This window comes from Ptychodera flava, chromosome 22, assembly GCF_041260155.1.
Source record: "Ptychodera flava strain L36383 chromosome 22, AS_Pfla_20210202, whole genome shotgun sequence".
Classification (NCBI taxonomy): Eukaryota; Metazoa; Hemichordata; class Enteropneusta; family Ptychoderidae; genus Ptychodera; species Ptychodera flava.
Genome location: NC_091949.1, coordinates 6,484,252 through 6,498,501, shown reverse-complemented (window position 1 = coordinate 6,498,501; position 14,250 = coordinate 6,484,252). Strand labels below are relative to the sequence as shown.

The following is a 14,250-nucleotide window of genomic DNA, read 5'->3' as shown; positions in this document are numbered from 1 at the left end:
GAGTTTTATATCATTTTTGAACGACAAACACCGCGAATAATTTTTCATCACGGGTATAGATTTCAACCAGCGCGGCCCCCCCCCATAACTTCTACTGCCACTGGACATCGTCGTTCGATTCTTGATTTTAAAAATACCACCAAGATGATCACAAGACATGAACTAAGTATGACTAGAATCCCTTGAAAATCAGGTGTAAAATATTTCAGAGGACATGTCAGAGTGGCACCACACGCGACGCCAGTATCAATGTCAACACGTTATAAACCCGTCGACCAACATGGCCGCCGCCATATTGAAATTTATGCAATGTGAACTTGATCGCGATCGTGATCGTACTAGGACAAAACTCATCGTTGTACGATCATAATCAACCACACCAGTTAACTGTTGTTTCTTTTGCGATTCATTTCGTTGATCAAAGCATGGGAATGTGATCAAAGGCCCTGCTAGTGCTACACCGCCTACCTCTGTGAACACTTGTCCGCGATGTATACTGAGTATTAAAGGTCTTTGTTGGTCGTAATAGTCGTTCTGGAATGAAAATTTGTGAACAACCCAGCCGATTCTTCTGTTTTATCGTTCCTCTCAACACTTACGGACAACTTATCAGATGCATTCATACTTCACACCTTCCACCAGGTTGAAAGTTGCAGTGAGCGCTAATGTGTAGACAATGCATGCATCAGCTGGTAGCTACGCAGAGCGTGTGAACTAAAGGATGGCGGGACTATTTGAAAGCGTAATGGGGAGAATCAAAGCATACGGGGAGAGGCGAAAGCTTAGCGGGACCGCTATGTGGTCTGGGGAGAACACTGAGTTTTACAGTTTTATCAATACAGTAACATTTAAATTGTTCATGCAGTAACTGATCATGTGCCCCAAAGAATTTTCTCTTTCTCTTCAGCCGTTTTGGTTTGGTGTTATAGTAATCAGTATGTAGTTTGCCGCAGCCGCCGGCCACAAACCAGGAAAAAAAAGGGTGACGCGCTGTTGTTCAAGTGACGCGCGCGCTGACCAGAAACATTTCTTTTTTTTTTTTTGGCCTAAAGTTACAAATGTTCGGTATGATGTCAACATATATAGTACAAAGTTGCAAATGTTCAATAGAATATCAACATATTGAGTACAAAGTTTCAAATGGACCATATGATGTCATCAACATATGAGTACAATGTTCCGAATGATGTCAACATGCTGAGAATAAAGCTACAAATGTTCGGTATGATGTCAACATATATAGTACAAAGTTGCAACTGTTCAATAGAATATCAACATATTGAGTATTAAGTTTCAAATGGACCATACAATGATGTCAACTTATTGAGTACAAAGTTACATGTCCTGTCATGCGTAGAAAATCAAAATCCCACATTATACCATATTTGTTTCTTCTTTTCTTATCTGCAGATTTTATTGTGCCTACATATCAGAGGGTGGAGAGGCTTGACAGTAAGTTCAAACTCTAATTTTTTTTCAGCAGCAATTTATCTTAGCAGATTTGTCTTGTCAGATCATAAGTTCAGCTGTAACATGACTTGATGGAAGTAAGAAATAACGGGAGTATTTTCTTTGGGCACAGTCCTATCGTCTGTGTCAGACCATGCCGACAGAAATGTAAAACCCATTTATAATATGATATTCTGTGTGTTTCATTTTGCTGTTTATGTATATCAACAGCAAAGCATTACAAAGTGGTAACCCTGTCATTTCTCTCCATGTGAATTTTGCAGTATAGAATCAGACATGATTGTTTCATTCCGAGTTCAAAAAAGTAGAAAAAGTGGAACCATGTTAAGCCTTGTTACAACTCTACATTATTCTAAAGAATATACTTCTGTTTCATGATCATAAAAAAAGACCCAAAGACAAGGAGATTTTCACTGTAAGGAGAATTTGGCTCAGTATATTTCAGGTGCTCCTAGTTGTGCTGTCATGACTATTTAAAAGTCTCATACATTTCCACATTATTTTGTTTGTGTTCACAGGTAAATTCAAGCGTCCAGTTTTGTTACTGGGAACATTTGTTGACGCCGTCACAAACAAAATGGTGCTGGAATCACCAAACAAATTCTGTCGCTGTGTTCCCGGTAAGTTTTTGCCAGATTTGAAATGGATATGGATTTTTCACGCTCAATAAACTCTAAGCAAGATGTAAAATGCTTATTAAACTGGTACCACATTGTTAACCTAAATATACGTGGACGTTGTTAAATTACATTCACAGTTTGCTCATTTTGCACAAAACATCCATAAAACAGAATGTCGTAATTCTCATTTGCCTTCAGAAATTGTCAGAGCTTCCCCACAGTCAATAGAGAAGAGCATATTAGATTGCTTGATCATCGACAAGAAGAGAAGAAGAAGCCATTATGAAATTATCACTGTCGCTGCCATCAAGGAAGTTTCAAACAAGGTCAGTGGAAATTCTGATTCCAAAATGGCTGCTCACAGTGACCTTTAATGAGTGTACATATTTGTGATTGATTTACTCAGAGAAGTGTGTGATTATGCAATGGCCTCCACTTCCTCATGGCTACATCTATCAGTGTCTGATTGAGTTAAGATGATAAATACCAAATCGTTCATTTTTCTGTCAAATTTTCAAAATTCTCTGAGAATACGCCTTGAAGTAAGACCCAGAATTGAGATGTGTCGCCAGTTCAAGATAAGGAATGGTTTCCGTGTAATTCACGATTTTTAAAAATCAAACAAATGCACGTGGCTATCCCGGTTAAATCGGGAGCTTTTGTAAACATTGTGGACACATTTGCATTGCTATGTCCATAATCCATCGTGAGTGACACAACGTTGCGTTGCACTAGCCAATTTACATAATGACGTGCTGTGACTTCTCCAAACACCAGGATTACTTCCGTCTGTAAACAATAAACCGTAATTAAATGTTTGTCGAAGCCTAGTCCAATAAGCAAGTATTCGTACAGTTCCAGACATAGTCTACACCAGGGAGCAAGTCATTTTTCTTAGTGTGGTCAAGACATCGTGTCAACGACGATTTCTCAGCAATGCGACGTTTTATCACTCTTTGCTTAGGGTTGGTCGGAGCCTGCACACGCCGCTTTACGGTGGTTGACGTCTTTTCTCAATGTTAGATAAACAATTACACAGTGTTCATTCTAGGATTTAAAAACAACGGGCCACTGTTGGCCCCAACTCCTGTCCCAAGGGGGCCATTTTAGAAAATCGGGGGCCATCATCATCACACATGTAAAAACCTTAAATTTTCTGCAGAAAATACTATAGTCTATCAAGTAAGAAAAGGAGAATACCGGAGATCGGGCCCCCTTGTAACCAACCAAGCCTACTGCAAAGTTGTCCCTTGTACGTACGCAACAGGCTATGATGGCAACAGCAAACCATTTGGTTTGATTCAATTGTTTACGTAACTTATGTGATGAATTATTGATATGTCGGACTTGAACAACTGTACAAATTGCTAAGGACTGTGATTTTGACTGTGGAAACGATGATGATCAAGCTTAGCGCACCGTAGGGTTTCTCCGCGAGTGGCCCTCGATTTGCACTCATCGACAATTAGGCTACTCATACACTGATATAGTACGAGACTGTAACCCGTACGACCTAAATAAAGTGATCGATACATCAACTTTTAAACATAACTCGTATGTATTAGCAAATTGACGATCATTGATTCTGGCCAAAGGGTTTTACAAAGCGGTGTTGTTCTATGCAAAGACCTTGCTACTCTGGAAAACGAGATGCGTCCGACCTAAAATGTGTTGCTCTTCAAAACGATCATGGATGTTTTCCTTGCAGTGTTCAACGTTTCGTTTGTATGGACAGTAGACGTTGCAAATGCTTAAATTTAAGGGACTGCCCGATCATCCTGGGTTCATCAACTATACCGGCGTTAAAAATCGAGTGTCGACTAGCTTTCCACCTTTACGCAGCGGCCAGTGCCGTTGTTTTATATTCATCGGCCATGCCACATGCGTACGGCTCCAAAACACCGTTGCCCCTACATCAGTCCTTTCTACCCAGCTTCCGCTATGTACCACCATATGCTGTAGTGCGTGGCTGTAGTGGGTATTTAATTGCAAAGGTTGATAGGTAACTGAATAGTTTTACATGTCACACTATGACTGAGGTAATGACCTTCGGGGAGCTACGCGAATGTATGAACTACGTGAACTCTGCGTGATCGACCCATTCATATAATGTTGCGCCCTTAGTGGTGCGTCAAACGTAGTTGAGGGCCATTCGAGATTATTTGCGCAATGGCGCGTCCAAGAATTAACTTTGCAATTAGTGCGATAGTACACTATCAAGACTACGGTTCTGCAATGTGTACATAGCGTGTGAGGGGAGTGTGATCTGGGGACGCAAACAAGCTTATTTCCATATGAATTTAGGACACGCCCGCTATCAGTAATGACTGCTGACGTCATTGTTTTTCCCACTGAAGCCATTCGCTGTGGCGACGTGTCGACACGCAATGCTCCAAAAATTGGTAGTTTTCCGCGATTTATTTTATTTTCCTGGGACTTTTTCTCTGATCAACTGTCATTCCCGGTCGACATCATCACTAGGTAACAAAGTATGCCCGTGTTTAGGCTCATGCACGTTGAATTATCAAATGCCGTGGCGTAGAAGTATCAAAACATGTTTTTCGCGTTTTTCTCGAATTCAATGTGTGAATGAGGTACCCTTCTTTGGCACCTCGTCAATTCGCGCTCACAAATGGTAGCTGCTTGAAATTCACACCGTCCATTGGAAACATAATGAACTCAAAATCCGTGTCTGGGATTTCCTTTATCTGCCTTTGTTTTTTTTTAATGTGCTCTTAAAGGTGTTGGACGAAGGTGCTTTTCAAGGAATTTTAATTATCACGCCATATAATTTGAATGGAGCCTCCGAGAAAAAATCGCAGACACGGTTTTAAAGGATATTGTCAAGGCTTGCCAATGAAGAAATTTCAACCGGAAATCTTGCAGCGTGTTCGCTTAAGGCGGGAAAAACCGGTTTTTGGAAGGTTCAGCAAAACGCTTGTCACGTGACTCTTATGCAAATAATGACTGTGTACTGTACTTGGTCAGATAGCTCTATATCAGGGCTTTCAGAAAATGTATACTTTATTGGGGTTTGGAACGTTTTCAATTGAGAAAAAAATAAAAATCTGAAAGTGTCTAAAAGGTATTTATCATCCTTAAAGGGCCCATAGCTGTATGTTTTGATTCTTTTTCAATGCTTTTGTTTCTAAGCTCAACTACAGTTTCTCATTCTAGTCCCAAAAGCTTACTGAGGTAGACATGATCATCATCTTGTCAATTCAGTCGGTACATGTGGAAACTGTGTTGTTATTGTTGACAAGTGAATTTTGGTCCTACACTAGAAATCAAATTCAATAACAGTACATTCTACACACATAGATGTTATATAGAGAAGATAAATTATATGTGTTTCGAAATACTTTTGGGAGTAAAAGAAGAACTCGCAGTTGACAAGCAAAACAAAAATGGTGAAAAGTCATAATCAGTTACAGCTACTGGCCCTTTGATAGCAGGGCTGTATTTGATTTCAAAGAAAGAGAACATGCATTTTATTTCTTAAGACAGTTGAAATCTCTCGGAACTACAGAAAATGTAAATTTTTCATGGACACAGTATCTGTTGTCCACTTAGCTTATGGCAGCATAGGCCTCTGATCTACGTCTATAGTGAGGATCAAAAAATAAGTTCACATAGATTTGACCAGGACTTCCCCTCTGCTTTGCACTGTGCTCCTTTTACAGTCTTTCAAACATTTCATCCAAGAATACCAATCTCCAATGACTTTGCCCTCATATCATTTCACAGCATCACATATTTTCCAGAAATTTGAAATTGACTTCGCTATGTTTGCCGCTTTATTTCAGAATTGCCATTGCATACTGGATGTGTGTCCGACAGCTGTTGAGAGACTTCACCGGGTTCACTTGTTTCCCATTGTGATATTTTTGAAACACAAGTCAGCCAAACAAATCAAGTGAGTCATACCTTCCATCATCATCATCAGTCATTCATCACCCTGCTCACCCCCTCTTTGAAATGGTGTTGTCTGTGATGTGAGCCAACAAGTTGGCTGAGCAGCAGTGGCTGGTTTGCCCACAAACTTGGCAACAGCGTTACTACAAATACTGACAGTTTGGCATGCTTGAAAACAGAACAGTGGAGTTAAATCTTGTGATGTGAATAATTTACTGAAAGATCAAGATACAGATGTCAAATATCAATTATAAAGCTTCACAAAAATTTGCTGATATTTTTGTAATAGTGTTCACCGTACTTTGCTACACTCGCTGACTGCATGACAGTACAATTCACATTTTGCATCATCATCAAGGTCAAAATACTTTGCTGCTGTCCTTTGCACTCCTCTATAGATACTTTGGTTTACCTTTGGCAGGCCAAAAGATAGTCTAGTCATGTGGCCTTGTGAAAGATTATGCAAATTGTGCAGCCATGTATGAGAGAGATGTATGGAGACTTTGTTGATCTTGTGTCTGTGATGATTATAAAGAAAAAATAATTGTTTCCCTGAATAGTGATGAAGTTGAGGTAGGGCACCATCTTATGGCAAAACAATGCAAAGTCTTTAACTTTAAAGCCATTAATTACCATAATTGTACTTAAATTGGCAATTCTCAATCCATAGTTCTTGCATTAGTGATTGTTGACATTGACTGTTTACGTGAGTTTAGTCCTTTTTCTCCTTTGAAAATTATTCACAGTTGGTGAATATGCACTGAGGTAAAGCTGAAAAAAGTCACCTCTTTTCAACAGAGACATGAGCCCAGAAGGGGACATTTCATTGCTGTGAAAAATTCACAATGATGAAATGTGTTGAAACTAAATGAGTACACTTTTATTGCTTTTTGCACAACAGAGAGCAAAAGGACCCAAGGTTCCTTACAGAAAAAATTACCATGAAACAAGCCAAGGAAATGTTTGACATCGCTACCAGAATGGAAACTGAATTCAAACATCTATTTACAGGTAAGACTAAAAACAAACTTTCCATCCTCTACTGGTTGGTAGGGGTGGGGTTGGCATGGAAAGGAGAAGGGGGTCAAAGTTCAAAAGATACTGCTGCTGATAATACTTTGACATGACCTTTGAACTCAGATTGTCCCTGTGTCAAAATCTGGTTGATATTTCAAAGTGTGTACAATTTGCCTGTTTGCTGAGGTTTTCAGATGCCCAGTGAGTCATCTGTATTTTCCCAAATTGAGGAAGGACTTGACAAACTTTGAACGTAATTAGTTGGATTTGGCACTTTAAACAACTGAAAGGTTGATATTAGGTACAGTGTAAGTTATTTGCTGTGTTTATAAACCTGATTATGAGACATTGTGTGTTGCTGGTACTATAAGGGCCAGTAGCTGTAACATGATATTTTTTCACTATTTTTGTTTTAACCCTCAATTGCAATTTCTATACTCCTGCTGTTTAGCTTGCTAACACAGCAGCTACACATATAGGATGCACTGTTATTGTTTACATTTGAATTCTAGTCTAGACCAGAATTCACTTGTCAACAGTAACAAAGCAGTTAACACATGTACAGGCTGAGTTGACAAACTGAATACTGTAAATTTCAACATTCTTCCAGGAGTAGAACAAGAAACTGTAGTTGAAACCCAAAAATAAACTTTAAATAAATCATCCATAAGTTACAGCTACTAACCCTTCATTACACCGAAGATTATTTACATTCTATATGCATCATGTGACAGATGATTTTAACCAATGATGGAAGATTTGACTTTTTAAGAATTTTCAGCACGTTTTGATATTGCTCTTTTGACTGATCTTTTTCTAATTTGTTATTTCAACAGCAATTGTGCAAGGCCCAAATCTGGCGAGACTGTGCATGCAAGTCAAAAAGGTGGTCGACCAAGAACAGGGCAAGACACTTTGGGTGCCTTCAAGCAATACCATATGATTCAACTGAGAGTGGTATAGTTCAGTGGTATAGTTCCAAGTAGTGCAGTGTCTTCACCAAAGACCAACCAGCATGAAATGCTGATGTCATCACTTTTCGCTGTCAACCTCATAGAGTACAGTTACCAACTAGTGAACCCGCACATTGTGTAGTTTTAACAGCAGTAGAATTACTGACATTGAACGAAGTATGTGAGAATGCTTCCCCTTCAGTGTGCTTCTCAACTTTTATTGTTGTTGACAGACCAGAGATAGGGCTAGAAATTTTACAGTTTGAGTTCGAAAAGAATTTCTTGAAGAAAACAGCCCAAAATGACAGTTTTTAGCAGGCTTGAAGGGGTACACATCTTGCTACTATCACAATTTAGTCTGTAATAGCACCAGTCTCCATTGTAGAGCACTTGCGAAAAAGAGAAAAAAAATTGTCTGTTTTAAATGACATGTCGATCACATTTTTGTAGAGAAGTAGATTTATTAGGAAGTTTTATTCGATATTTTAGGTAAACTTTTGTCTGCTGCTGGCGGCTCTAAAGTGGGAGAAAAAAATTTTCCTAGTTTGTGGAAAATATGTTCCTGAGTTCGAAAAAAAAAGACCGTGTTAGCTCTACATATTTTTCGGTGTTCAGAACACATTAATTATGACTCGTCATTGGTCGAAAAATTTGCTGCTATGATGGAGGCAGTCTGGCCAATTACAAATGGCCCCCATTTTGATGCAGGTTTTACTGGGAATTCGACTGCATTCTGAAAGTCAAACCAAGCAATATGGCAGATGAGGACATTTTTATTAATATTGTGAGATGTAAAAATTGTATGTTTTAATGAATTCTGTGTTGGGGAAACAAGCCATTATAATCTCTTACAATTTCAGCAGGTGTCACTTACTATCTGAAAATTCTGATATTGCCTTTTGAAGTTGCGTTCAGAATTTTAATAAGATGCTTCAGGCAGAAGTATGGCCATTACATTTGACAGGGATGAAGAAAAATTAGAACATGTACAAACTTGTTTTTGTTGACATTGTGGCGGTGTAGTGGAGCAGAACGTTGGTATTTATTTGTTGACTTGCTGATAGAAAAACGTGCCGATGTCAAGTATCTTTTCTGCATGTCATTAACCTTTGACCCAAGTGATGAAACTCGTGACCTTTGACCAGTAGGATCAAACTTGAATACCTGGCTGGAATATTTTGAAGTTGAAGTCTGAAGGAAACATTTCCTGGTGGAATTACCCTTCCTTGTCAGTTGTATCAAGTAACCTTTATTCACTTTGTAGTATTTCAGTGCACTTTACAGTCTCTCCCCCTTGAAAGGAACTGTTTCTGAATGCTAGACTGATTTCCAGTTCTTGTGTGGCTTTGAAAATGGTCTCAGAAAATAAAATCTTAACTTTCATCTTCTTTTAAGGTGTGAGTTATATGCAACTATTTTCAAGAATTAAGACTCTTTACAACCTTTTGGATTTATGTTTGACAGATATTGTCAAAGCAAAAGTAAACTAAGTGAACATTGGAGTCAATAATATGAAGGAAAGATAACTTGCATTCTGTCTCTTCTGGTATTTTCTATTCTGCAGTCTTCACAATTCATGTAGATGAGTTTACAGAAAACGGAAGGTCTGATCTGATTGGCTACCATCCATCACCAATCAGATGGTGTTTGAATAAATTATGTTAATTTGGTGACAGATTGTATCCTATGTACCATGCCACTTATGCTTTCAGTTTTTACTTGTCAAGAAGGTGTAACTGGTATAGTGAACAGCTGGTTTCCCAAGAAGGAGGTTTACTGGAAGATGAAATCTTACGGATTACTTGTTTATATGATTATAGAACAATATGAAAATGGCAAGATAGAAAGGAAGGACATCCATATGTGAAAAAGATTCAGACTGACTCACAAAAGCAAATTTGACTTCTTTTACGGCTGTTCAGCATTCTAGAAACAACTTCACAAGTAATCTTAAGGATAGCATGATGGCATATATATACTTTTATTTGGTTCCCCCTGAAATGTAAATTTTGAAGCATGTATGGTATCTGATATATGCAAATTATAAAGATTCTCAAAGGAAGAGGTGGGGTAGAGCTATGGTACAACAAAATTTTTTCAAGTGTTTCTGCAAATTTTGCGATAGGTTTATTTGTTGCTGAATTGGTCACATGACAGTAACTGTGTATCGCACAATGGTCTTCATAACATAGACATTCAATTTATGCACACTCTTTGTCGTAACTTTTGATTTTTTGTAGACCTTCGACGTCACTGGAATCACACAGAACAGTGTCAGCAGATGTAAATTTTCCCCAAACTGTGTTCATTTTCCTGTCACTCGAATTGCTTCTCCATTCAACTTGGGCACTTTATCTGTATATATTGATCTGGGCAACTTCCAAGAAAATTTTAGGCTTCTCTGTGCCTGAAACAGTTCACTCAAAGAGAAAAATAGACAACAGAGTTTCAATGTTTCATAAATTACTTTTTCTTCGCTGTTTGTAGAAAAATTCACTCAAGGTGCAAGCCGTAACAACATCAGCATTTTCTAAAATCATGCCAGTTGCTGCGTTCAGAAAGCAAATTCGCCTGTACTTTGCAATTTAACTTTATTGCTATAGACTGCTGTTAATGAAAAGAAACAAACCTTAGAGTTGCAAAAAAGTTACAATAGAGGGGAGAGAGAGTTGGGTATAAGAAGTGGTTTTCTATACACAAATAGCTGTTAGGCTTGGTGGGAATGTTGCTTCAGGGTGAGAGATGTCTTTTCTGTACACAAATTATGACTTTAAAAAGTACATACAAGCCTTTGCTAAAACTTTGCCTCACTTTGCAGCGAAATAAGAAGCTAGTTTTTCCAACCACACATGCAATTCTCCACTAATTCCAACGAACAAATCAGGAACTCATTATTGAAATAGACTTTGCAAAATGATTCATGGTTCTGCAAGGTGTGTGAAGGAATATTTTCACAGGTCGTCACATACCAATAGAATATGTAATATGTGTAAATATTTGCCTCATTCGCATATTGAGGTCATGGGATGACCCCACAGAAGGTGTTCCTACATTTATGTCACAAGAAAGTTTATACATTGACGAGATCTTGTGTGAAAATATTCACTTCAGCTGGTAGGACTTTGTTAAACAACTGTGAAGAGTTGAACTGCCTTCCAGGTATCATAAAAGGGGTATTCTGATTTGAAAATTCACACACAAGAAGAAAGTTATGAATAATTACAACCAGGAATATTCTTTGTAATTGTTTTGCCTTTTCAATGTCTGTGGTGTAAGATTAGTTGAACTGCAACCTAATAAAAAAAGCAGCAATGTTAGAACAGTGTTTGTTTAAACAAAATATGGTGCATTTTTCAAAGTTCAAGTCTGTGAAAGTGTAGAAATTTGAAAACCCTGAACAGATGAATGTATTCTTTTCCTTCAAAAGACGACTTAGCTGTGAATTGCTTTATGTTTGGTTCGTTGGTTGGTTGTTTGTTTCTGCTTGCAGTGAGTGAATGTGGCCAATAAAGAGCTTCTGTGGTCTTCAATGTAAAAGTGTCTACGTGTGTGTTTGTTCTCCCCTCATCAACTCCAATCAGTCCCTTCTTTCATAATGCAGTGAGCCAGTTTTATTGCAAATATTACAGCACCTACAGCTGCTGTAGTGAAGCATTTGTCATTCTTTGACATATTCTGGGAATGGGGGGTATAATCATGGGAAACAAGGGGCTACATTACTGCAGCTGTAAAAGCGCTAATAAATTATTTTTAGATTGTGATGAAGGGATGATAATGCTTAAATTCTTTACAAGGGACAACAGACCTCAAACTAAAGCTGTAAATTTCAAGGGATAAGCCTTAAATTTCGATGGATAGTAACATGAAAGTTTGAGTGATAACACAGTTTAAACTCCTCTGTTATTGATTTCAAAAATAGGGTGATGCTGTGAGGTATGAGGTCATTGATTTTACTCAAGTTCAACTTCGGTTGCGAACACCTTATCTAATAGGTGCTGACAAAACGTTCTCTGTGCTGCAATTATCAGGTCTGAAAGTCTTTGTTGCCTATAAACTAGAAAGCCATAATTTCGTATAATTAATAATGAGGTAGTTGTATTTTTTGATTGAAAATCACTATCATATGCCGTGAAAACAAACTCTAGTATTGACTTTTCGTTGGAATATATGTCCTCTTCTTACCACTGCAATATTCTTCCTCAAACAGATTTTCATTCCCTATTCAAAATTTTCTATTCAAAATCCTAAGTTGCGATAGTGCACTTGTACAATAGCACTATCCTTGTGATTTTTGAGTCCCATATTGATGAAAATAACATTATCAATTTTTGAAAAACTATAAAGTCTGTAAAAAGTTTTCCTGGTGGAAAAGCTTTAACCCTTTCACCACGATGGTTTGTCCCAAATCCATCGTTTTCTATGGTAAAGTTGGACCTGTATACAGGGAACTGGGGGTGAAAGGGTTACAATGAGTCCTTGTAAGTGGTAGGGCATCCTCAGATATTAGCAGTGATATATAACATAAAGCCATGCAGTATATAGAGCAGTTTAATCATCAGAAGTGACACCGATTGCTTTGTTCATTGGTGAAAAGCAAGTTTGATAACATTTGATGAATTTTGAGGGCTGCCATGGGATTGCTAATTTCTATGAAATTAGTGGCAAACACCTAGCTGCTGTTACTTCAACAAAGTTTTATATCTTTCAGTGATAGTTTGGTTTAAAAAATAAACTGACTCCCAGTTGCCTGGCTATTGTCAGCAGCAGTTACTAGCTGGGCAAGCAAGGTGTTAACCTAGCTCTGCATGGCAGGGCTGTGTGTTACCGGCGTTATGTGGTGGGAGGCCGTATAACGCCGGTAACACACAGCCCTGCCATGCAGAGCTAGGTGTTCACCCAATGATCTACACAACAGTCTACCCACTTAGCATTACAGTCTGCTGAAATAAAAAATTACATCATGGGGGGAACAAATGAAAAGCAAAAGGTTTTGCAGTGGAGAATATTGACAGTATATCTTGTTTTTTATTGCTGACTATCAACCATAGTGTAAGTTGAGATCACAAAAACAGGTAAATATGACACTATGCAGGTGTACAGTTCCTCATTCTTCCCTGGATCTAGAACCAGATCCACAGCTAACATTCGAAAGTCCTTTTATAATACTAGTACCAACGTCTTGCATGCAACTATAAGGGACGTACCACCAGAGGTAGATTAATTGATGTAACAAACATGATAGGCAACAACATGCATGTCCCAAAATGAAACCTTTCCAAATGTTACCCAAAATGCAACATTACAGATTGCCCTTTGACCTATAAGTAAAGTGACAGTCTCTTTGAAGAGACAATTGTTTATTGAAATGAATATTTCCGAGTCTTTATACCTATAGATCATTAAACACATGTCTATTGTGTGACTTTACTACCTAAACATACATATTGCACCTATTAAAAGAATTGTTTGTTCCAAAGTAAGGTTGTCCACGACTCAATGAATGAATGAATAAATTGATAAAAAAGAAATCAATATCTTATCATTGTCCCATATATATATATATATATATATATATATATATATATATATATATATATATATATATATATATATATATATATACACACACACACACATATATATATATATATATATATATATATATATATATATATATATATATATATATATATATATATATATATATATATATATATATATATATAATACACACACTATTTTGGCCGGTACCTATATGCCTGTGATTTCATCAATGGATAGCATTGTATACTTCCATGATGAATTCATTTTGTCGCAGTAAAATAAATAACTTTATTTGCTCTGTAGATTGAAGGATTATTTTGATGATCGAATTAGTTTGTTTGTGTCCGCTGATTACTAATTAAATAGGATGTCTGCATGCTGGCACGGGGATTACAATACGCGAAACCTGGCAACAAAAAATAAATAAAGTCGGAAGTTTACAAAAGCACGATCGTTGTTTCTCTGCTCCAGTGTAAAATAAAAGAAGAAGAGAAACTGGGTTTCCCCGCTTGAAATCTAGACTATATACAACTCCAAATGTCTATTCCTCCGCCTTCTTGAAAGTAGTTCCTAACCAACTCTTAAGTCTCTTCATCGAAAAAGTAAAATGAAGACTTCTGCTTAGTCCAAAGTTTACGTGGAAATTGGTCACATCAATTCACTGTGTAAATTTTTCCCATGAAGAAAAATCGCAAAAATCTGCAATCCGCGGTTTGATCATACATATCTTT

The 14,250-nt window shown here is 37.6% G+C and overlaps 1 protein-coding gene across 3 annotated transcripts in view; it reads left to right on the top strand.

Annotated features, from left to right (window-relative positions):
• Positions 1–11,512, top strand: part of LOC139122554 (disks large homolog 5-like) — a 114,151-nt gene extending 102,639 nt beyond the window's left edge. For all 3 annotated transcript variants that reach the window (XM_070688044.1, XM_070688046.1, XM_070688045.1), the window contains 6 exons: positions 1,411–1,452; positions 1,989–2,090; positions 2,289–2,416; positions 5,897–6,006; positions 6,907–7,016; positions 7,859–11,512. In XM_070688044.1, the coding sequence (XP_070544145.1) occupies positions 1,411–1,452; positions 1,989–2,090; positions 2,289–2,416; positions 5,897–6,006; positions 6,907–7,016; positions 7,859–7,965 (599 nt within the window). In that variant the 3' untranslated portion in view covers positions 7,966–11,512. The remainder of the gene's footprint in view (positions 1–1,410; positions 1,453–1,988; positions 2,091–2,288; positions 2,417–5,896; positions 6,007–6,906; positions 7,017–7,858) is intronic.
• The last annotated feature ends 2,738 nt before the right edge of the window (positions 11,513–14,250 follow it).